Consider the following 26,913-nt stretch of genomic DNA (forward strand, 5'->3'; position numbering starts at 1 on the left):
TAATCAACAGGCACACGTGTACTTCTGTTAAAACTATTTATTTCACAAGAAACTGATTACATTTGTAAGTAATGAAATAGAAAGAAATTTCCAGAAATGTCAGAAACAAACTCATCTCACTCTTACAACACACACAAACACACAATTTAATGTTTTTCACTGTTAGTCTACACAATTAAATGGTCTTACATTAGTGATATTCACTCTAATATCTGTTCATGGCTACACAGAAAGACAATCCAGAATTTTTGTACAATCAACTGAAGAGATTTTATACAAAATAATTGACACGAGGGGAACTTCTCAGTTCCGATATTACAAATTTTACTAATACTAGTGTGGCCTTTAATAAATGTTTTAGAATATGAACTTGTAAGTGTTTTGCTTGTTAAATTCATTACAGGCTCAACTGATAATGACTGAAATCATGAAAAAGTCCAACTGGTTTTGTATCATTAATGCTAAAGTCTTCCTGTATGCTACATGCAACATGCAAGCTACAAGATAATTCACATTGAATACTTACAAACCTAAATAACTGTGGGAATATATGCACCCTTAATTTAAATTCAAAACCTTTATGAAAATTTGAATTCTTAAGGGAACAATAAATTCTGACCTGGTCCTTTCTGGCATGTGTTATTGGAAGTCCAGTACATAATTTAGTACATCTAAAAATTCTGGGGGGTCAAACTTGCATCAGTTAAATGTGGAGTGATCTTCTGTTTGAACTAAAGACAAAAATTACAGTATTATTTTCTCTCTTATGATTTATCAAAAGCTACTCTTCAGAGTACCAGTTGACATTCTAAAATCTATCTTTGACAATTTGAGAATAAAAGAATTGAAAGGATTGGAACTTTGACTAAAGAAATATAGGATGATACTGTCTCAAAGTTAATTTTTTCCGACACTTTGGACAAGAATGGGTAGTTCGAATAGCTTCATAAATACAGCTGTTACAGAATACATGTCCACAAACAGTCGACACAAGCTGACGATATGACGACTGGATCTGTGGAAAAAGTTCAAAATTTCAAATGAATCTGTTAACAGTGCTTTTTTAAAATATAAAATTGTATCTCATGCTTCTCTAAATATGAACCACTAATCCTTTCATCCACCCTTATTTCACTAAACTTTAAAGCTTGATATGTTGGCATGCACCGACATCTGATACACATTCTCTAGTTCAGAAACGAGCAAGTTTATTAAGCCTAATATATTGAAATTAATATTAAGATTTCATTACTTAAATCTTTCTTCATATATTCTCTCTCAGTTTTGTCTCAATATTTATTTTAATGTGAGATACTGCTAGTATTTAATTTATAAACTGTTCAGGATAGTTATTTATTTCCAAATATCACAGTATCCAGAATAAAAGTAGAAACATAGTTCATTAAGCCTAACAATGTAGCATGATGTTGCCACCTCTTCCATAATTCTTCAATTTAATGTCTAATATTATTTCAGTGGTATCTAAATGAATACCTATCATGTCTTATATATTGTTTGTTCAAATGAAAGTGAGACTATTGCTATTCATAATTTCTTCTAGGTCACTTGTTTTACTGACTTCATGAAAAAAAAAGATTCTCCATGAAAAATCTGTTCTCTTATTATTATCATCAAAATAAAATAATGAGAAATGTTTCTTAATCTTGTTCACTGCTCTAGGTAACAGTAATTCTCATGCAACGGTCTTAATCTTGTTCATTGCTCTAGGTAACAGTAATTCTCACATGACTGTCTTAATCTTGTTCATTGCTCCAGGTAACAGTAATTCTCACATGACTGTCTTAATCTTGTTCATTGCTCTAGGTAACAGTAATTCTCACATGACTGTCTTAATCTTGTTTATTGCTCTAGGTAACAGTAATTCTCACATGACTCTTAATCTTGTTCATTGTTCTAGGTAACAGTAATTCTCACATAACTGTCTCAATCTTGGTCATTGCTCTAGGTAACAGTAATTCTCACATAACTGTCTTAATCTTGTTCATTGCTCTACGTAACAGTAATTCTCCATAACTGTCTTAATCTTGTTCATTGCTCTAGGTAACAGTAATTCTCCATAACTGTCTTAATCTTGTTCATTGCTCTAGGTAACAGTAATTCTCCATAACTGTCTTAATCTTGTTCATTGCTCTAGTTAACAGTAATTCTCACACAACTGTCTTAATCTTGTTCATTGCTCTAGGTAACAGTAATTCTCACACAACTGTCATAATCTTGTTCATTGCTCTAGGTAACAGTAATTCTCACACAACTGTCTTAATCTTGTTCATTGCTCTAGGTAACATTAATTCTCACATAACTGTCATAATCTTGTTCATTGCTCTAGGTAACAGTAATTCTCACATGACTGTTAATCTTACAGTAATCTGTCATTTTATACCGTTCATTGCTCTAGGTAACAGTAATTCTCACACAACTGTCTTAATCTTGTTCATTGCTCTAGATAACAGTAATTCTCGCATAACTGTCTTAATCTTGTTCATTGCTCTAGTTAACAGTAATTCTCACACAACTGTCTTAATCTTGTTCATTGCTCTAGGTAACAGTAATTCTCACACAACTGTCATAATCTTGTTCATTGCTCTAGGTAACAGTAATTCTCAAACAACTGTCTTAATCTTGTTCATTGCTCTAGGTTACAGTAATTCTCACACAACTGTCTTAATCTTTTTCATTGCTCTAGATAACAGTAATTCTCACATGAATGTCTTAATCTTGTTCATTGCTCTAGGTAACAGTAATTCTCACATAACTGTCATAATCTTGTTCATTGCTCTAGGTAACAGTAATTCTCACACAACTGTCTTAATCTTTTTCATTGCTCTAGGTAACAGTAATTCTCACATAACTGTCATAATCTTGTTCATTGCTCTAGGTAACAGTAATTCTCACATGACTGTCTTAATCTTGTTCATTGCTCTAGGTAACAGTAATTCTCACATAACTACAACAGAGTAGTTATTGTTTTGAAATTCAGTTTGATATTAATAAACTTGTGATATACAGTCCACCTCTCTAATGACAAAAATTAAGGATAAATGTAATTAAACACTATATTAACAGGCTAAACCACTGTGTTTTGGACAAAAACAACATAAGAGACCATTATACTCCAGTTCCCTTTGAGAATTTGTGCATGCACATTCAATCAGTAAGTTACATCATGGTCAAATTAAGTACTGAAACACAATCATACATACATCACTCATTTTATCATCAGTACCTACATCTGTATCTCAAACAATTACATCACACATACATCACTCCTTTTATCATCAGTACCTACATCTGTATCTCAAACAATTACATCACACATACATCACTCCTTTTATCATCAGTACCTACATCTGTATCTCAAACAATTACATCACACATACATCACTCCTTTTATCATCAGTACCTACATCTATATCTCAAACAATTACATCATACATACATCACTCCTTTTATCATCAATACCTACATCTGTATCTCAAACAATTACATCATACATACATCACTCCTTTTATCATCAGTACCTACATCTGTATCTCAAACAATTACATCATACATACATCACTCCTTTTATCATCAGTACCTACATCTGTATCTCAAACAATTACATCATACATACATCACTCCTTTTATCATCAGTACCTACATCTGTATCTCAAACAATTACATCACACATACATCACTCACTTTTATCATCAGTACCTACATCTGTAATTCTCAAACAATTACATCACACATACATCACTCAAACTTTTATCATCAGTACCTACATCTGTATCTCAAACAATTACATCACACATACATCACTCATCTTTTATCATCAGTACCTACATCTGTATCTCAAACAATTACATCATACATACATCACTCCTTTATCATCAGTACCTACATCTGTATCTCAAACAATTACATCACACATACATCACTCCTTTATATCAGTACCTACATCTGTATCTCAAACAATTACATCATACATACATCACTCCTTTTATCATCAGTACCTACATCTGTATCTCAAACAATTACATCACACATACATCACTCCTTTTATCATCAATACCTACATCTGTATCTCAAACAATTACATCATACATACATCACTCCTTTTATCATCAGTACCTACATCTGTATCTCAAACAATTACATCACACATACATCACTCCTTTTATCATCAATATCTACATCTGTATCTCAAACAATTACATCATACATACAACACTCCTTTTATCATCAATACTTACAGTTGTATCTGAATCAAAACACACTGGACACGTTATTTTCCTTCTCTGAGGGGAATCGTCTTCAACTCCCCCGGGGCTACAAAGTTTATAAAAAATTTCAAATAAACTTTACAAGATCTTTTGACAGTTCCTGTTAAATGAAACAACACACACACAAGGTTATATTACTTGCTTTGAAACCAACTTTATACTCACACACTCTTTTGGATTTTTTATGAAACATTCACCATTTACAATACTTTTATATTTGACAAAACCCAAATATTTTCTGTTTGGTGATTAACATAAAAAAAAAAATGGAGTAATGAAATGGCAAATGACTAATCAAGTCAATTTCACATATTATGTAGCTCTTATCATGGTTATTGTAAGCAAACACAGATTACAATAACATCAGTTCCAAGCCAAACAAACTAGGAGATAAACAAGTAGTTGTGTGTATGAAACTTCTGTTGCATACTGAACAACTCAATGCAGCAAACTAAACAAAGGTACGAACAAACATTTACAACATTAATGTTTCTGATCTCTACTTCATTTATATTTTGGTTGTATCACTAGTTAATTAAACTTGAATTTACGAAATCTTGCAACTGAACCATTTCACCAATGACTTTTACATGCCATCAGATAAAAAGTTATGTCTACTGTCCATTTTTTAGATATACTACTGACTATTATTAAGAACTGTCTATTTGCAAAAGTCACAATGACTTCACACGTGTGTGTGTATGTGTAATTATTTGTTATTCCACACACACAATGTCAGTTTTACTTAAGAATTATGCTTACTATATTAATAAGAGAACTGTTTTACTGCAGCTAAAGTAATGTCACAAAATCTATGAAATAATTATAAAACTTTTAGTCTTCTAAGTTTGACACATACATGTCATTTGTAATCCCAAGATCATAATCAGGATGCTGAATATCGTTATTATAATCTGGATGTGGATCTAAATAACTAGGCCTTCTTGTGAGCTGTCTTGTGTTAACTGGCGATCGTGATCGATGTCTTCGCAAAGCTCGCAAATTTCTTTCTCGCACTTGAGTTTGGTTCTGAAGATAGGTGGGCACTGAACCCAAACACTTCAAAAAACAGAAATAATATTTAAGTGAAATAGAGAAAATTCATATTAGAACTGGCAACAGATAACAACAAGACTGTCATTACATGCAAGTAAAATAAAATTGTTCTATAGAATAATGGATACAGATTAAATTGGTAGAAACAATAATAACATAAAGCAATAAAATACATTGTATAACAATTTTAGAACTCTGTAACTGGGGGAATAAATATATTGTGTGAGACAGGACTACACAAGTTTTAACTGTCATAAAAACCAACAGCATGCAGTCACAGAATACTAACTGAATATAAAACAACAGACTTTTTGTAACAACAGTATTAGATTACTATAATAGTTTACAAAATAAAATACGGTTTACCATAGGCTAAACATAAAGACTGCATAGTAAAAATAAACACTTTGAAATGTCTATCAGCTCTAACTTCACAGCAAGAATCAAAATAATGATTAAAAATACATTAATTAAATTCAGCAGTAGCTTTCATTCAAGTTCTTTTTGTAAACTACAGTTGCAAATGTGATGCATCTTTAAATGTATTATGTAATCAAGAATATCATTTTCACAAACTACTTCCTGTTGATGGTGATTACTCTTCCTGTACTTTAGTTTTAATGACACGAGGCTAAACTCACATTGAAAGTTATACAATAAATATTTAAAACTTGTACTACAAATTATATATATATATAATATCATCTTTGTGGTCTTGCTAACAATTAATCACTATCATTTCAACAGTATTTTGAGTAGTGTTTGTTTATTTAAATACATCTACTTTAGGATTTTCTTCTTTAGTTTTATAAAAATCACAAAACCTTAAGCCCCATCACACAAATTATAGTGACCAAGGTCTCTTTACTAGGAATACTTGGAATTCAATTTTGGTCTGGAGTCCTTAAAAACAAAATCAAATACAGTTTTACTGCAAAAATCTTTTGGCATTCCCTTAAGAGGTTCTGTGTAACGGTTACAATAATAAAGTTTATAAACTGTAAAATAATCTTATCACAAAAATCCCTTTGTAATCAGACTGTTCAGAATCGGAGCCAGACCCTAACTCTATAAAGTTACATGCAAGTCTTTAGATGAAATACTACTTAAAATATCTAATTTCCTGTATACAAATGACATTAATATTTTCTAAACACCTGTCAGTTTTCTTGAAGATACACTTACTACACAAAAATGTTATAGTACTTACAATTTGGTGGTTACAAGACCAGTCAAAATGACCAAGTTCATATGGAAAGGGTTAAAAACATTTACACAAACCCCTAAGTACAAATGTACTAACTTCTCATCAGTGTTAGATATAATATTACAGAAAAGTGTTTTTAAACTCACCTAAATAACCAAATTATAACATTACCTACACCACTATTTAAGCTTATATAAGTAGCTGTACTAAACTAATGCTGAAACATGATCACAATTGATAAAACCTGAACTGAACAAGCATGGAGTTTTCAGCAGTATAAGGTAAAAACATCAAAAAAGTACTATGATAAGTATAAAGAAAAATACAGTTTGTACCAGTTTTGATTCTGTATCTATTCTCTAGGATAGGCAAACTTATCTCAAGGGGATGACACAGATACTTGTACAAGTATGTATGTGTATTGGAACAGTCACTAATGCAGCTTACCCAAATATTGTGAATACCATATTAAGATTGTAGTTTTATTTGAAAGAGCAGTATAACACTGTTCTTCACTTCATCTTTGTCCTGTGCATACTTTGCTCGAAAATATTCTCTACCCATGCAGTCAGCCTGACAAACAGAAACCAGTCAGTTTTGTTCTGACAAAAACACTAGTGTGAATTATAATATTTTCCTATACCAACCAAGGTTACTGGTAAAAGAAAACCCAGCTTTGCCCTCTTCCTTTTCAGTGTACCAATGATCTCAAGCCTCAGTCAGGAGGAATAAGCCTCTGCCCACCATTCCAGCAACTGGAAACTGAGTTGTAAGAACTCCCACACTCCATTAGAAGAAATGGAAGGTATACTGGTTTCAAGAAGCCCTAAGGAACAAATGCTCCAGAGACAGTACAATAAGTGAACTACATACCCTATTTGAAAAACAAACTAACCCTGATTTATTCAATCTAGGGGGTAGGATGGGTGGGCAAAATCCACTTAAGCTTTACTTGTGATAATCCATGAGTGGCAGTCCACTAGTATATTTGTCTCTGTGCTGCAATTCTTTACCTCCCAGAAAGTGCTCAAGGTGGTCTTATGGAACACCCCATCTCAACAAAGCTCTTTAATACCAAGAAATTTATTTTTATGAATCAAATGTTCACTAGTGTGGATTTGGAAATCAGCATATCCAATCAGACATTTGCCACAGAGTGGAATTCACAAGAAAATGGCAAAAGAGTCCCTGCAAAAGATACAAATAAACAAAAGAAATGAAGTAACTCACCTCTCTTTAAAATAATCAAGGTGTGAAGAACAGCCATATGGGGTAGCCAAATAATTCTCCAACCAGGAGGCAACCACTAAAGCAAGTAAATAATGAGATATAAAGTATCAGATATGGTCCACATACCAGCATGTACAATCTCCTCCAGGAAAGACATTGAGATACATCAAGAATCTGACAAGATAAGACCCAAACTCATCTCCATTCCTCCACTGAAAACCCAGAGTAACTAAGACACCAACTGATAAACTAAACCTGTCAAAGGATAAGTCAACTAGCACCTCAGAATCTCAATAGATAAACAAATGGTGAAGTGAACCCTTTCAGTTTATGAAACAGTATGGAAGACTACAAACTAGATATAAAAGATGAAAAGAAGAGAAAGCCTAAACTCCTTCTTGAGCTGCTAATGTTTTGGGGAAGAAAAGGATATATTGAGAAACAAAATGGAATACCAAGGAGACCCAGGAACATGAATCACACACATATCTGAATGTCTACATTCGCTAGCCAACGAGAGAAGAAAATTAAGTCTTAACCCTACTGACATGGGTCACATTTCAAAGGCCATGTCATCTTGTTTGTTGACTATCATTCAAAATGTTATTGCATTAATTGTTTATGAATGTATGTCATTAAGTTTGGTATCAAACTATAGATTATAATTCAAACTTAGTATTATACATTAGTTACTTCTTGAAAGTAAATATAAAAAACTCAAAAATCGATATTCGTATGTCACATGGTATGGTGAATGCAGCATTGGTTTAAATTAGATGTTTGTGGTGTCTAAATACAAAGTCTATGGCTTCTTATGAATCAGATACTCAAATTACAAATACAAACAAGCTTGAATGAAGAATTAGAACCTCCCATCTCTTCTATTTTCTGAGTTATTAATGTATTTATTGAATTAATCAAGATGGCCCCCACCTCTTCAATTTTTGAAAATGACTGCTTACGTACACCTACTTTACCCAGCAATGTGTGTACAGCCACTCAGAATGTCCCCTAGTGGTTTTCTCAGTCCCTACAAAGTATTTGCAGAGAACTCTTTTCCCACTAGATTCCAAGCAGTAAGTTAAGACATTAATAAGCATGAAACTTCATACTATTTTAGACCCAAACACAGTTAATTACTATGCTTGATAAATTGTAATGGAATACCGTGGTTTTGATATAGTTATTTTAAAACCTAAGAAAAATTACTTAGTTTCACATCCATCCTCCATGGGCAAAATTTGATAAGGCTTAGCAACTTATGGCAAACAGAAAACAAATACAAAGATCATAACTAGAAGAGACAGTTGTTTGCAGTAGTTCTTTATGTATTGATCTATGTTTTAAGAGAAATAAGTACTTGTAAATAATAATAATGTAACTACATTTATAATGTACTACAACAGAGTATCTATAAATACCTTTTAACCATAGGCCTTATAACCTCTGTAAAGGAAAAAAAGACTCCTTCAAGATGTATTTCAATGTTCAATTGTGGAAATTCCATTAATCAAATGAGGATTCGCTTGAACTAGAGAACTTACCACAATACTTGAATCATTGACAGCAGTCAAGTCAACAATCTCTTCTTCATCACCTTCACACGTAAGATCGATACAAGATGGAAGATCTGTATGAAAACAATGGTGATTTCCACTTACAGTACAGTACTAAAATATCCAATGGTAATGTGAGAACAGAAATTAAAGTAAATTTTCTATTTAGTTAGTTCATTAATGCACTAAAATGCACATTTAAGAAATAAAAGTGAATTAAAATTGATATACCTACTAGTACGTTTCTTCAATTCATATCAACAATTACTGGTTTTATTCTGTTTTTTTCTTGAGTATTATACTCTGGATTTTTTTTATATCACACACACATTGATACAGGGTTTCAATTAGAAAAACTGATGCTTTTAATCTAACCCTCTTCCTATACAAGTCTATATACAAAACATACAAAACTCAGAATTTCAATTTCAGATTTTCTTAAGCATATCTAAAGGTTAACCATCACAACTATACTTCACGTACTTGTCCTCCAGAAGGACCTAGCTGACAAATACCTCTGCAACTAAATACACAAAATGATGACATGGTGAGAAACTGATAACATCTAAATGCTTCCATTAAAAACTAGAATACAATTCAGTGATATGGAAACTAACCAATCATTGTACTACAGGCAAGTATCACAGCTTGTCACTACAAGAGCTACCAAAGATTGTTTCTTTGCAATTAAGCAAAAAACTACACAATGGCCATTTATGCTCTGCCCACATCACATACTGAAACCCAATAAATGACACTATTATGAATCACTGTTGTTCCACAGATAACTGTATCATTTAAGATAAAATAAAAATAATTGTTTATATTGATGTGCAACAAGTGAAAGCCTTTTATCATCTACTCTACTCTAAATAATTAACAGATACATAAAATGTTCTCTTACAACACAAAGTTCTATAATTTCTTCTTCTAGCTTCATAACCAACTTCTTTGTTTCCTGATAATCATCACTAATGAAATGTAACACCAGATAGCTCTGTACCTTTTTACTTAACTTTGTAAGTAACATGGATATTTGCAAATTCATTTCATCTAAGTAACAAGACATAACTCTCTGGAATCTGAACAATCCCAGTGAATATAGTCAAGTGCAATCACCTTGTGAGGAGTTAGTACAAGCCATATAACAATTCAGGGCTCTGGCAAGACATGTAATTAGCATTTAATTGGTCATACAGGTGAGAAACAGTTGGCAAAAAATTAATGAGAAGGATTTATCCTCTGCCGTGACTCCCACTGGCTTGAAAAGTAAAGTATCGATCAGAATATAGCAGAACCAAGATGAAATGATAAAAAGTTCTGTGCAGTGTAGTGCAAATAACTCTGACCCACAGCATTTACCTTCCAGCAGCAACAAAAAATACCCATTAAATGAAGTGTGATGCATGGTACAGAAGGCTAAAGGCTCAAACAGATGTTGAAACAAAGCATGTAATACCACCCTAATATTCCAAGTCAGGTAATTGAAAAGGCCATGTGGGAAGAAGGACTCTAACCAATTGGAAAAGGCTGGATAGCATTGTGCAGTCTAAAATTTTTGAATGCTTAAATAACAAAAGTCTGTTGATAAAGCTGCCTTACATAAAACAACAGGATATGAAACAAGACCCAAGTGAAACAATGAGATATGGTGGACACATTTGAGTAAAGTGGGCTCAAACTTCTTATGAGGTAGAGACAAGGCAACTTGTCATAAGCTTGTGATTGTATGAATGTAGAATATTGGATCAAAGTTGTCTCAACACAGGGAAAGAGGAGGGCCCATTTGAAGATACTGTAGAATAGAAAACCATGGTTAAGCTAGGCAATCTGGGGTTAGCAACAGCTATAAAGTAGAGGACTGAGTAACAGTCAGAACTATGGGTAAGAGACAAATTGGGAAAAAGGCATAGAGGTGCAATCAGTCCAATCTGGATTGATTGCAAATATCACCAAAGCTAAAGGATGAGGTACTGGGAACTAAAAATGCAGTGGTTGAGGTTCAGCAAGTGGCAAATGTGTCAACCATTGGAGACTTGAACTGAAAGCAAATTTGTCATAAAACCTTGCAACTAAAATCAACCCATGATAATAGCAAACCAGGAGGCTGAAATGATTGGAGTGAGATCTGTAGAAAAATAACCAAAGTTCTACCACAAAGTTTCCAAGAACATGTGCTCCCATGATGGGATGTTTAAAAGATCGCTGTTGAATTGATGGGATGAATCATAACATTTTCCTGCAATAGATAAAAACCTCAAACCATATCTTGTTGGACAGCAAGAAGTTCTAGTCTTGATGTGGAAAGAAGATCTGTCCTTCATCCATATATCCTGGAATTCCTAATCTTTGATATCCATACTCTATCACTTAAGTTAGGAATTTATTAAAAAAAGAAAACTTGAGACACAGGGACAATACAAATAATCAGTGATGACAAGAAAACCCACTTGTAGAGAAGAATATATATGTAAAAACGGCTGGTATGGGTAAAGAAAGCTCTATACAGAGGAGCAAACAACGTTTCAACCTTCTTCCGTCATCATCAGGTCCAAAGAAAGAAATAAGTAACTGACTGATAGCTGACTGCATATTTGAAGGCAGTTGTGTAATCAAGTGTAGGAATAATAATCAGTGATGTTGAGAAACCCACTTGTTGAGAAATTTATATGCAAAAACAGCTCGTTTGGGTTGAGAAAATATTTTACATAGAAGAGCGAACAAGGTTTCGACCTTCTTCGGTCATTGTCAGGTTCACAAAGAAAGAGGTAACTGACCGGAAGCTGACCACATGTTTGAAAGGGGTTGTGTAACTGCGTGTCGAAATGTAGAGGGCGGTATTAGATGTTTGAATACATAATTTTATTTATTTTATTATATTAATATAGGTATAAAGGCGTTCCTTTATATTGGTTTATTTTGGGTTTAAGTTGTTGTATAAGTAAGGCTTCTTTAATTTTGTGTTTGTTTATGTTTGTTTCTTTATTTAGTATTTGAGTGTTTTCTATGGTTATGTTGTGTTTATTTGACTTGCAGTGTTCGAAAACGCATGAAGGTGACTTTTTACGTTCTTTGAATCTGGTTTCCATTTTTCTACTTGTTTCTCCAATATAGAAGTCGTGGCAGTTATCACATTGTATTTTGTAAATAATGTTGGTGTGGTGTTTGTCAGTGTAGTTTTACATAGTATAGACCTCAGTTTTGTGCCTGGTTTTGAATAAATTTGGTATTAACTGGAATGTCATATTTTGTTACTAGTTTTTGCCAAATGTTGGTTATTTGTTTGCTGATGTCAGGAATATATGGTATACAGCAGTATATGATTTCGTGATTTTTGATTTGTGAGATATATTTACTTTTGTTGGTTGATTTTGCTTTCTGTCTAGGTGTGTGCGTATAATGTTTTCTACGGTTTGTGGAGGAAACTTATTGATGTTGATGAAGTATTGTTTTATTTTGTCTAATTCATCGTTAATTTTATCTGGTGAGCATAGTTTTATGGCTGTGTTTATTTGGTTTCTTAGTATGTTGAGTTTTTGTTTTGTTTCATGTGCTGAGTCCCAAGGAATGTATAGTCCAGTATGGGTGATTTTTTGGTGGATTTCTGTTTTGAATTGTGTGTCGGTTCTTGTAATTTTGAGGTTCAGAAATGATATTTGATTGCTTTCTTCCTGTTCACATGTGAAGTTAATGTTGGGATGTATAGAGTTAATGTGATTGAAAAAATTAAGTATGTGTTCTGTAGATTTGAATCCCGCAACCGTGTCATTTACATATCTGTACCAGTATAGTGGTGGATGTAATGCTGTGTTAATTGCTTGTGTTTCAACTTGTGTCATAAAAATATTGGCTAGAACTGGTGATACTGGGTTGCCCATGCTTAGGCCATTTGTTTGTATATAGTTTTAGTTGTTGAACATGAAGTTTGTCTTTATCGTGGTGAATTCTATGAAGGTTGCTAACTGGTTACTGGGAATGTCTATAGTTGGGTTAGGGTCTTGGATATATAGTTCTAAGGCTATCTTGCAGGCTTCAGTGGTTGAAACTTCTGTAAAGAGGGATATAACATCAAAACTGGCCATTAAGGCTTTATGGTTAAGTTGATTTAGATTAGACTTGAAATTAAAAGAGTCTTTGATGAATGAGCTGGCTGATGTTACATATTTGGAGAATGCCCATGCCATGTATTTACCAAGATTGTAATTAAATGATTCATATGTGGACATTATTGGTCGTAATGGACAATCTGGTTTATGAGGTTTGGGTATGCCGTATATTTGTGGTGTGTGTGAGTCAGTTTTACTTAGGTAGGAATAAAGTGTTTGTGAAATTGTGTTGGCTTTTTTCATCTGTAGTAGTAATTTGTTCAGTTGCATCTCATGTGTCTTTGTTAGATCTGTGTGTATTGGTTTAAATTTGTTCGTGTCTGATAGGATGTTATACATTTTTTGGGTGTATTCATTCGTGTTCATTATGATTATAGCGTTACCTTTATCTGCTTTTAGAATTTTTATGTTTTTGTCTTGTTTTAGGTTTTTAATGGAATTAATGTCTCTTTTTGTAAGGTTGTTTTTTAGCTTACTGTTTTGTGAAATTATGTTGATGGTTTTGTGAGAAAACCTCTACATTCCGACACTCAGTTACCCAACCCCTTTCAAACATGTGGTCAGCTTCCGGTCAGTTACCTCTTTCTTTGTGAACCTGACGATGATCGAAGAAGGTCGAAACGTTATTCACTCTTCTATGTAAAATATTTTCTCAACCCAAACGAGCCGTTTTTACATATAAATTTCGAGTGTAGGAATGTAGAGGGCACACTTAAATGTTTGATTATGTATTAATATAAATAATAAAGGTGTTCCTTTGTATTGGTTTATTTTGGGCTTGAGTTGTATAAGTAGGGTTTCTTTAATTTTGTGTTTGTTTATGTTTGTTTCTTTATTTAGTATTTGAGTGTTTTTGATGGTTATGTTGTGTTTATTTGATTTGCAATGCATATATATAGGCACGATACAGTTACACTAATGGTAGTGTTGATTCAGTTCAACTACCACTTGAGAACTACGATGTTCCTCCTTAAGTAGACTGGATGATCCAGTGGATTGGAATTACAGATCCATTTGTCATGCAGTAATCACCAAAGGGACTACATACTTCCTCATCTCGAAGGAATCACAGATTCAACGAATACTCACAACTCCAAAAATAGTTAGAACCATCCACTTAAGAGCCTGACTGCCCTTTCCATAACCTGGAATTGGATAGGAGTTGGCTGAGCCCAGTGTAAAACATGTTGAAATACTCTTATAACCCTACACAGGACATGTTGCAGATGGTACACTGAACTGCATTACGTGAGCCCTGTGTACAAAATGCAGATAGTGGCAGGATGAATTCACTACATAAATGTGGAAAAATGCACAAACAATATCCAACTTGGTCATCCACAGACCTGGAGAAGAATGCCAACATAGGTTGAAAAAGGGTCTCCATTGTGAACCTGGAATGATCTTAGAAATGACTGAGACAAGACAGATCAACAATCTCCTATCTTTCTGGGCACAACAAATAATGGGAATACAATTTACTGATTAAACGGTGGTAAAAATACCACAGGATAAGATATTAATGGAGATGGAGAAGTAAACAGAAAGATCAACCCTCAAGCCATAATCAAGTGTCCATCAATTGCAACCACACTCCTAAGGACCTCACCCACCTTGAGTAAACAATGGCACTTGACCCAAGTGAAGGAGCTGTGAAACTAAGAGTGGAATCTGAGCATCTACTAAGTGAGGAACAAAAGCCTGAGTCAAACAAAACAAGAAAAGTGTGATCAGTTCAAGATGATAACAGGGTACAGTCTGGAACCCCACGTATTCAAAAGTGGATACTGTGAGTGGAATTTAAATATAGGCAATTAGCCAAACTACTTTGGCAAACAGACAAACAAGGATACAAGCTATATCCATCCCCTCATGAAATAATGCAGGAAAGAGTAGGAGATGGTTGATCCAAGTCAGCTTTTTAAGAAGCCAACTTTACAAATAAAGACATCAGAAAACAACAACAAAGGAGTCCAAATTCACACAATTCCAGCCATAAATAGATGCCAAATAGCACAGAAAGAATAGAGGTCTCATTAACCTCTGTGTTGACAACAGTAACACAGAAAGTTGTACACAAAAACAGTGTCAGTTTTCTTTTAAAAAAAAGTCATTATTCTATACTAATCCACAAGACAATACCAAAATTGCAATCTAGGACAAAGCACAGCACTGCTTCAGAGAAAAACCTAACAAATGGTTTGCTGAGAAAAAGTGATAATCTCAATAAGGTGGTGATTTACAGTACCAGGACAAAGAGCACTTTGTCCTAAATGGAGTGTGTTGCAGCAACAAAGGCATTGAAGTGGGGTATAAAAGACTGAAACAAGCAAGACCAATGCCTAGAGGGGCAAAGTCAGAGTCAAGGGATAGCTAAGGTGTAAACAGATGAAAAGTATGTTTGAAAATTCTGGAATTACACAACGATGAGATCCACAAATCTGTTTTATTACACTTCTTAAATTCTGGAAAGGAAATATTTTTTCCAATAACATTGCAAATTTTGTTATGAACTTCTATAATTTTCCCACCAAGAGAAATGAAAGCATTATAAACACTTTGCAAGTCAAGCTGAAGGAGTAAACATTACTAACATATTTAATATAATTTTTATCACACTGTACAAACAACATTACTTCCATATTTGATGTGACTTTTATCACACTATACTTACAGGATTATCACCATATTTAATATAATTTTTATCACACTGTACTTGCAGAGACATTAAGCCTTTCATCCTAATATTATATATTACTTAACAGTATTTCTTCCGATTATTCTTAATTAACCCTTTACAATTTAGTCTGCTTTTCAAACTGTCTTTGAGTAAGTTTAATACAAATACATGAACAAATTCTCAAATCAGTATAATTTACTCAGTCAAACATGGACTGTACTACATACATATGGTGCTTAGGGTAACAGTGTTAGAAGTTAAAAATAAAATAGCATATGATACATGACACAAGGTTCAACAAGGACAGAAGACTGAACATTTGCATGTCAGACTGTGATGAAACAGGTTAACCATACAAGCCCTAGGATGTAACATCCACTACATGATTAATAATGATACCTACTACAGTTTGGACTAAAACAAACTGGACGGTTGCACCAACACAATTAGAACTTTTGGCAAACATACATAAAACAGTTTATGACATTACAGACTTAGGCCCTTAGCTGCAGAACACACCATATGGTGTGACTGTAAACCGACAAGCAACTGCAGAATGTGCCATATGGTGATTCTGTAAACTGAGAAGCAACTGTCAAACACACCATATGGTACACTTTACTTTCTTTTCAGCAACAACCTGCAGAATGCACTTAGTTGATTATTGTTCAGTCATTTTCAATGAAAATAACTCTGAAACAAAGAGTTTAATAATAAACAAATTCATACTTTTTGGATACCACCAGATTGGTAGGTTTCAAGTAAAGACTGAACCAGGAATGAAGTCAAATTCTTTAAACCATACTTAGAAAACATCATGTGACAAGATTTAGTGAAATATTAATTCAAAATATTTATTGTGCAACAGAGCTTAATGTTGGTTGCAACGTTGTTTACAACACAAAAGCAAATAAGTGTCAGATAATACTTAGTTCATGTTAGTACTCACTGTATACAAAGTACAGATACACTGAGATTATATACTTGCAAACTATTACAAGCTGTTGGCAATAAAATACCCTTTGTAGGTACAGGGATAAACAGAATTTTTGAAACTATAAACCAGAAATGTTTGTGCCTACAAAAAAAAATATTCACTTTGAATTTTTCTTTAACTACATATTACTCAAAGTTAACAGATCAACTACAGGAAACTGTATTTTGTTTTTTGACTTAGCCATCCCTAATTTTGAAATAACAGACTAGAGGAAGGAATCCAACACTTGAACTAATCTTTAAAAAAACTAGCAGAAATGACCATCACAGTATAAGGCCTCCATGGCTGAAAAGGCAAACATTCAGAGACAGGTTTTAATCCCCGACCAACAGATTTGCAATCCAAGCTTATGAACCACCAATCCATGTTTTTGCTGTTTTCTAATCTGTTCTTTACCATAATAGTACAAACATATAATACAACTCCCACCATAAGATGTACATAGGAAACCACTACTTTCTAAATTATTCACAAGAAGAAAGTATATTTTTGATCTATAATTCTAGTTCAGCCTTTTGTACAACAGACAGATGTTTTGTAATACTCACCATGAGGGGAGCTACAGAGGTCAACAGTTTCTAATCGATGGTGGGCTCTGTTCGTATGTTGAATAACCGAAACTCTCTGTCTTCTCCTCCTTCGGCTTACAGTCATCTAAGTCGTAAAACCACTTTTATTTATGCAACACTGACAGAAAGGATGATACTTAATGCCAAAGCAGATATTTTTTGAGAAACAAGGTAAATATTATAACATTCTTATTGCTTTGTACTTTTAATCTGTTGGAACATTTTTGTTTACACCATTACCTGGCATCTAAATATTTAAACTGATCACTGTGAGAGGTTGAAACATTGGTTTCACAGATATGCCATGACATGTTTCAAAGAAAGATTTAATGTAGCACACCAATCAGTGATCTGTTCCCAAAAAATATTATTTAAGAAAACAACAAATTATAAATGATAGTTACATTTGAAAAAAAAAAAAATCTAGTTCAACTTGAAAGATGTTTTAAACATAAACCACAAAAGAAAAAAAACAGTATGAACATCCAGTAAAGGAAAAAATGAGAATCCTAAACAGAAATAACGACAAATGGAAAAATCATCAGAAAATGGATATCGACAAGAATCAAAAACTTAAAGATTACTGTCAAAAACATGCAATATATGATATGCAAATAAAAGCACAGGTCAAAAACATGTAATATATGAGATAACACACCATGAAACCACAGGCTAAAAATATGCAATATTTAACATAAATGATACATCATAAAACCATAGGCAAACAAATGTGTCATATATGACATACAGACAACAAAATCAGAGGCCAAAATTGCACAATATATTTATACATATCATAAAATCACACACCAAAAACAAATAGAATGTATTTGCAAAAACAAGAAACATTCAATAAACCATTCTAAAACAAGAACAATGCCAAAAGAAAAGGTTATTTTTCATGAGTTATTAAAGTCACTTATCCACTTATTAAAACACAAATGATGTACATGTACTCTTACTGTATGCCAGTAAACCCAATATTTAAATTATCAACATGTAAATTGCTTTCACCTAATCCATTCAACAAGTTTGCCTTTAAAAGTTGTTTGAATATTAAAAGCTAGCAAGCCAGTAGATCCTGGTAGGCCTAAAAATTGTTATAAAAATCAAATTAACTGTTGTTTTTTTTACATTTTTCTTAATTTATCCTTTGTCACAATAGACAAATTAATAAAGAAAAAAAAACATGTACAGTTAACTTGATTTCTAATTTTATATTTTTAACAGACACAAGTCTGTGAAAGAACTCAGTTCTAGAAGTTAAAACTTTTATTTATATAACTCAAGTTTCCATTATGTGCACCACATACTAGTACAGGGGTGGCCAAACTTTCTTAACATAAGAGCCACATACAATAAACTTCACATCACTGAGAGCAGCAAGGCATGAACAAATAATACACACACGTTTTATTGTTACATGCACATTGTAACATAAATTGTATCTAAACATTAACAAATACATGTATGTAATAATAATTATTTATGAATGTAGTTTTTAAACTTAATTTATATAAGTTTCAATAATCACAAACTACACATATGTACAAAATGTTTTCAAAATCATGGCTGATTACTGTTTTAACTATATTGAACCTATTTAACATGGTAATGAACTACAAAAATATCTAAGAAAAATATGCAAACTTGCATTTCGTTAACATTAAATGAGACTGCGAAAATATGAATAAAAGAGGTAAAAATGGATATTTTTAATTATATTTGTCTTAGTAAACATCTGGTCAAAACATGGAGGAATATATGTAAAACAATAAAATTACATATATTTTAATCAGATACCACCTTAAAAAATTTTTTGTCTTATCATAATATTTTTCTGGCATAAACAGACATTGATACAATTATCAGGCTATTTACTACTAGTAGAGGTCTTGAGAGTTTCCATCTTGCTTGTGAGTTATTGAAATTCCAGCCGACATGTTGCTAAGGCTGTATGAATTAACTGTCAGGTGTTGGATTGTAAGGACTGCACAATGTTTCAATTGCACAAACTTCATTACAGAGTACAGTGATTCACAGCAGTATGTGGTGTTGAAAATTGAGATGAGTCACATACTGGTTTTCTTCAGTTCAGGATATTTTATTTCTGAAACTTGATTCCATAACTCAATTATAGAATTGGATTTATCGATCATCTTTAGGTCCTCCTGTAGTTCTATTAGCTCCACTTCCACAGTAGATGATTCTGTAACCAGAGGTTCGAGAATCGGATAACCATCAGTGATCACATGAATGGATTTACAAGAAAGACAAAGCAGGGCTTAAGCTTTTGCAAGTCCTCAAACCTATCTATGAAATAATTGTAATTCATCTTTGTATTCTTCCAGTTTGTAGTCTTTTACTTCGATATCAGGCAAATGTATTTACTCTCATTTTGAGATTGGGAAAGTAACTGAAGTTTCTTGACAATATGTCTGTTTGAAAATGTCTTATTATATTTTGAAAGCTGAAAATTGTCTGAGTAAGATTAGAAACAATCTTATCCTTCCCCTGGAGTGCCAAGTTGGGAGTTTGTAGATGATTCATTATATAAGTAGGGAACTTCATAAGTGCAATTAATCTTGCATTTTTCCCCCACCATTGCAGGTGCTCCATCTATTGCAACATCTATTGAGTTTATCCAGTAGAATATCAGCATTTGTCAAAGCTCTGTCAAGTACATTTTTAATGTCAACACCATGAGTTGTTTCTTTTTGTGCCAGTAAGTCCAACATCTCTTCTTTCACAGTTACATCAGAGGAAACATAACAAACAAATACCACCAGTTGTGAGTTGTCTTGTATGTCTGTAGATTCGTCAGGAGCTAAGCTGAATGCAAGGGAATTCTTTAAATCATTTTGCACTTTGCCTGCAACATCAGCACTGATCTAGTAGATAGTCTCTCTGTAGTGTGGCATGAAGCTGGTGTTTGTGCTATTAGTCACTGAAATTTTGTGTTATTTGGATCTAACACTGCAACAACTTCAGCTATATCCTTCTTAACAAATTCACCATGAAAATATGGACGTTTGGCACGAGCAATATTCCACCACATAAAAATAATAGTTTCAGTCATTGTATCAGCTTCCTTACTGAACATTGTAAACAGTGTGTGCTGACTATTAAATGATGATTTTAACACAGTTAACTTCTTTTTCCGTACTTCTAATTTAGATGGATAATCAGACAAAAAGTCTTTGTGATTTGTTTCGTAGTGGTGTTTCAAGTGACTGACTTTGTAATGACTGAGTAACACGTTGCAGATAATATACAAAGATTTACCTCCTGTAACAGTGAATGTAAAATATTCCTGCAGCTCTGGCTTCAAATTTCTGTTTTCATCGTCATACTTTTGCTTCTTACAATTTGATGATGCAATCTTCCTTCACAAAATTTTTACAGACACTTCTAAAAAATTTAAGTGAAAGGAAACAATTATCTCCAACACGTGCAATGCAACCAAACTCTACAGTGCCCAGTATCACATTAACACTCCGTTAAGTTCACTGCCCGCAACCCAACTACACATGCTACAATCATGTGATCACAAGCCATGACCACTAAAACTAACATTGTCAGCACTGGCTTGTATGATTACTAATTCTCCAGCACAATTCCTCTGTAATTCTTGCTGATCCAAAATTTCTTTAATCCATAACTCAAATCTAGTATTAAAATTAGGATTTAAATTCTTATATACATTTACTCACCATGAACATTAAGCTTATGTTTTAATTCAGTGGACTCTCAGTTTATACCCAGTAAATAATTATAAAGCTTGAAAAAGTTCTATTTACCTTTTATATTAATTGTGATGTAAAAAGGAGCTGAGCCAACATATTTCTGCAAGCCTCACATTATATGTAAAAGTGCTGTGGTTTGGCCAACCCTGTACTAGTACAGTTACTTTATCTCTTAACTTATTATCAAGATAAGTAATGGGCTATCCCTACCCAACCCACATTTTAGCAATGTTATAATTTGACTTGTAAATATAATGTAGATGAGAATAACCTTAACAATGTCATGAAAGAAAGGGATCTTGGTGTGATGGCTGATCAGTTTCTTAAGCCATCCAAGCAGTGTGCTGTTGCCAGTGGTAAATACAATTTCAGGTTGTATGTACAGAAACACTGAACACAAGTTTAAGGATCTTATATTTATTGTATAGGTTACTGGTTAGGTCACATTTGAAGTATTGCATTCAGCCTCAGACTACTTACCTCAGAAAAGACATTGAATTCTTGGAAAGAATTTTAAAAAATGGTTACTAGAAAGGTTACTAGGATGAGAGGTTGTCATATAAGGAGAGGCTGAAATCTCTTTCAAACTGTTTAATCTTAAAAAATGAGTTGTGGAGAAAGATGTGATTAAAGTGTTTATGTTTGCAAAAGGAATTGATAATGTTAATGCAACAGAATTTTATCACATTTAACAGTAAGAATAGTAGGACAATGGAACACAAATATACATTTTGGCAGAACAGAAATTCTCTTCATCTAAGACAGTTTTATTATTGTAGTTGTCGTTTGGAATGGGATGTCTTCAGATATTGTGGAAGCAGAAAATTTGAATGAATTTAAGTGAAAGTTTGAAAAGGAATTTTTAATAGTTTTAGTTTAAAGGGTATAATAGCCAAGATGGGCCAAAAGATCCCATGTTGTCTCTACAAGTTATGTTTTTGTGTGTGTTTTTTAAACCACTAACTAGAGAAAAGACAACTACCTACTTTTATTTGTTTTTCATACAACAAAATGTAAAACATTGTTTGAGGAGCACTGTACCAACCAGTTAATCAACAAACCTACTAATTAATCAATTAGTGCATGCCACTAGCTACCTAGCTCCATCCTTCGTAAGTTTCTTAACCAATCAAGAAAGTTCAACTTAAGGCCCTTTAAATCTTTCTAGATTAAAAACAAAAATGACATTTCACCCAGGAATCTTTTTGAAAGTGACTAGGTAAAGAATTGAATTAGGGATGGCAGATAAGATTGTAACAACCAGTTTTCAATATGGGGTCTCTTCAAGGTCCTATTGGTACAGGTTTTAAGCCAGCCACAACAAAATTATGATAATTCAATGCTCACTGATCCTATCCATAGCAGAGACCTACAAGATGTACTATACCAGTGTACAAAAGACAGCACAGTGATGCAAAAGTATACAAAATTCTGTTTTGTTGAAAAATAATTTTCCACTGAAACCACAGATCTGCATATATATACACACACACACACACACACATACATACATACATACATTAGCTTGTTATAACCTAAAAACAAGCCAAAAAAAATAAATGAAAAAATAAACAAAAAATGCTATACTAATTGAAAAGATCCCAGGGTATAATGTGGAATATAAAATGTACCCTCAGTTTGGAGGTGACTGCATAAGTAGAACCCACACTGCCATAGAGATACATCTACCACTCTTAACCTCTATTCTCAGTTTTGGAGGTGACTGCATAAGTAGGACCCACACTGCCATAGAGATACATCTACCACTCTTAACCTCTATTCACCAATCTCACATAAAAAAATAAATGAGTAACAACAGATATAGAAATTGAGATTACGAGAGAGAAACGTGGGTGCTCAAGCCCACAATGTCCCACATCTATATCACCCTTTACTGCCTTCAGATAGTTGTAGGAAGGTGATTGCTCTCCAAACTAAAAAAAATAAAAATAAGAAAAATAAGTAAGTAGTAAGTAAATTAAAAACTTACCTCTTGAAGTTAGCATTCTAGTCCTCATTAGGACAGAAAAGCACCAATTGGTAGCCCAGTAAACAAATTATACCAGTATAAAGCATCCCAGCCAGTTATCTAAAACTAGTATAGCTCCCAACCATCACCCAGTTATGAAGTCTACTATGACTATCATGCTCTGAACAAGCCTTTATATGCAGAAAGGTGTACATCCACATAAAGTAGTGCCAAGTTGTTAAATGACCTTATTCATAACTATATATAGTTATTAGAAATTTTTAGTATAATTTCTCTAATTTTTATTTCTTTATATTTATTTAATATCTTCTTATATTTGTTACATAATAATTTAATAATTTTATTTAAAGTTTCTTTATTACATCCATTTATTATTTTTTGTATCAGTATTTCAATATTAATGATAAAATATTTATTACAAATTTTACAACATATGAATAATTGCAAAGTTACAATGCTTATAACAGAAGGGTATGGTACATTACTATTAAAATAGGGTAAACAATAAATTAGACATGCAAAATATTTACATTGATATCCTTATCTATTATTTTAATTTTTAAATCTAAATAATGTGCTTCTGTATTAGATATTGAAGTATTTTAAATTTCTAATTATACTGGATAAATGGTGTTATTAACATTATTTATTTCAGGATTATTTATATTAATTAAATCTAAATATTTAAGTCAAGGTAAAAATATCTGGGTTTGAGTAGTTTTCAATAAACTTGTTCTCATAATAGTAAAGATCCAAATTTGCTAAACAAGTAGAATAGTTAGCTACCATTGGAACTCCTATTACTTGTTTAAAAGCCTTTATTACAATGCTGAAGAGTTACATAAAGTAAAACAAAAAGAAAGACTGCATCAAAAACAGCAAATCGAAACCCCTGACTAATATACATCAATGAAGATTATCACACCATAAAGCAGACATTTCACAAATTACAATACATGATGATTCTGATATCAACAGTAGTAAATAAAAGTGCATTGCAAAAGCCAGTGTGCTAATTTCATCCACAAAAACAAATGCAAATGTCAGTATGCAGTGTATACTAAACTTATCAAAACAGCCACGCCAATCTCCAGAATTTGACTCATGAACTGTCTAAATAGGTAACAGTTTGTGATATAATGCACAATGAAAATAGAAACAATCACCCATCCCCTTATGCAATGGTTACAAAACACAATTCACATGCCATAATTCACAGGAAACCCATAGGTATCAGCAAAGACCTCATCTATTAATCAGATCACTCCATGTATAATAGAAGTGTCATAAACTACTGTTTCATAATTTGTAATATTGAAGAAATAAAAAACATGGAAAACAAACACATTATTACAACCACACTTAACAAAACATACCCAGAACACATAATAAAATTAAATGAATACAGAATGAACACTATGAAAATTAGGCACACAACAATATTCCCATATGTCAAATGTCTCTACAATAATGAACAGAGAATACAGAAACAAAAGGTCAGACCAGTTTTGGAAGCCACAACACAATCACAGTTAATTCAAACCAAGTCACCTGAAAACCATATAAAGAGAACCACCAATGACAAAATGCCCTATTTATATGAATTCCAGAATATTTAAGAAACAAAAACATGAACAAAAATTAAAATTCATTTGCATAATGCAAACCCAAGAATTGGTAATACAGATTTATTTACAATAAATGGAATAATGGTGAAAATTAGGATATGAATCATGCACAAGAAAAAAAAAACCTTTTATATCCACCTAACTAATACTTTACACATTCAACTTTTCTGAATACCTCTATTAAAAACATTCAGAGAATTAGTTAATTGGTCCAGTTCTAATAGATGGAGATGACAGTCAAGAAACTAACATACCAGCCTTCATATATAAGTTTGTTCATTTGTTTTTGAATTTCATACACAACTACACAAGGGCTATCTAAGGTAGCCATCCCTAATTTACCAGTGTAAGACTAGAGGAAAGGCAGTTAGACATCACCACCCTCCACCAACTCTTGGGCTACTCTTTTTCCAACAAATAGCAGGAGTGACCATCACATTATAACACCCCCACAGCTGAAAGAACGAGCACGTTTGGTGCAACAGGGATTCGAACCCGAAACCCTCAGATTACGAGTAGAACGCCTTAACCCACCCAGCCATGCCGGGCTGAAAATAATTAATAACCATAAAATGATGAACTCTCAGAGTTACAGAATTAAGCATGAAGAAACATTTCCCTTAAATAACTTATTTATTTCTTTATCACACTGTAATTTTAATCATTATTTGTGCTTTATGTTCTGGAAACCTTACTTTTAAGGTTTTAGCATGACCTTTGTTTGGAAACTTTTTTTTTTTCACAAAACATTTTTCGTTGTTTATTGCTACTGTTACTACTATTATTAAAACTTAGTATATCAAAATTTTTAGTTTTGAGCACGACAATGAAAAGTTTCAAAGAATTTATATTATCTTTAATTTAACAATGAATGGTACCAATGACGTAAAATATAACATAAAAATTTATTTACCAAAGACTTTACTTTTACATAATTGCGACTCAGTTCAGTACGGAAAGTACAAGTAAATCAGTAACGTAACTGTCATCAACAAAGGCCTAAAATGTTAATAATAAAAATCTCAAAAAAAACATTATTTTGTACTTACAGAAGTCATTTCAATTCAAAATGCTCCGAGAAAAAGTTAATTTCATAAAACAAAACAGAAATTCTACTTCAATGTTTATTATTACAAAGAACTATTAAGACTATTAATGTCACTAACGGTTCCCAAAACAACGAAATAAAAGAATTCACCTACACTCGTTAACAGAATACAAAAGTCTACCAGGATCTCTCAAAATCCCCCTGTTGGTTAATAAACATTTCTATTTTTATCAATTTTCTCCAATGAACATGTATTGAAAACTTATTCAATACAAAAATGCTGTATATACGTAGAGTTTACTTGGGTTCTTTAAACGTAGGTTTCACGAGTAGTGTTTCCAGGCAATAATATTCTTTGTTGACATTATACACGTTGTTGAATTTTTAAGATTTGCTGAAAGTTCTTGCTGTCCCATACCTTTCACTCTAAGCGCGATTTAACGCTTTTGCTGCTCGTCGGACTTTTATGGCATTTTCGCGACTATAGAACTGCTTCAAAGTGTAAAACAGAGAAGGGAAATAACAAGTATATGTGTTTGTGTGTTTGATTAATATCAAACATTTTAGAATTCTCTCAATATAAAAAAGGCAGCTTTCTGATAAAGAACAACGAAAAATTACTGTCCATTTTTTTTCGTATTTTCAAGTAATTACTTTAGTTGTTTGTTTTTGGTTTTGAATTTCGCGCAAAGCTACACGAGGGCTATCTGCGATAGCCGTTCCTAATTTACTAGTGTAAGATTAGAGGGAAGGCAGCTAGTCATCACCACCACCCATAACCAGCTTTTAGGCTACTCTTTTACAAACGACTGAA

The 26,913-nt window shown here is 32.8% G+C and overlaps 1 protein-coding gene across 3 annotated transcripts; it reads right to left on the reverse strand.

Moving 5' to 3' along the window:
- Positions 1–22: 22 nt before the first annotated feature.
- On the reverse strand, positions 23–26,299 carry LOC143223750 (E3 ubiquitin-protein ligase RNF4-like). Of its 3 annotated transcripts, none has more exons than XM_076452138.1 (6): positions 26,101–26,299; positions 17,667–17,772; positions 9,324–9,409; positions 5,146–5,345; positions 4,257–4,332; positions 23–1,015 (listed from the first exon to the last, which is right to left on the reverse strand). In XM_076452138.1, the coding sequence occupies exons 1-6, from the start codon at positions 26,107–26,109 to the stop codon at positions 866–868; spliced, it is 627 nt and encodes a 208-aa protein (XP_076308253.1). In that variant the 5' UTR covers positions 26,110–26,299; the 3' UTR covers positions 23–865. The 3 variants fall into 3 exon arrangements, with proteins under 3 accessions (XP_076308253.1, XP_076308254.1, XP_076308255.1); XM_076452139.1 differs by having other exon boundaries at positions 26,254–26,296; XM_076452140.1 differs by lacking the exon at positions 26,101–26,299 and adding an exon at positions 23,424–23,532.
- Between the last annotated feature and the right edge of the window lie 614 nt (positions 26,300–26,913).

Source organism: Tachypleus tridentatus, chromosome 8 (genome assembly GCF_004210375.1).
Source record: "Tachypleus tridentatus isolate NWPU-2018 chromosome 8, ASM421037v1, whole genome shotgun sequence".
Lineage (NCBI taxonomy): Eukaryota > Metazoa > Arthropoda > Merostomata > Xiphosura > Limulidae > Tachypleus > Tachypleus tridentatus.

What these genes read in the sequence shown, in the direction of transcription:
- LOC143223750 (XM_076452138.1), bottom strand. An exon ending in TCAATGATTCAAGTATTGTG is followed by an intron (nt 5,346 to 9,323) that starts GTAAGTTCTCTA and finishes TGTTTTTTGAAG; the next exon opens with TGTTTGGGTTCAGTGCCCAC. An exon ending in GTTTTGATTCAGATACAACT is followed by an intron (nt 1,016 to 4,256) that starts GTAAGTATTGAT and finishes CTTTTTCCACAG; the next exon opens with ATCCAGTCGTCATATCGTCA.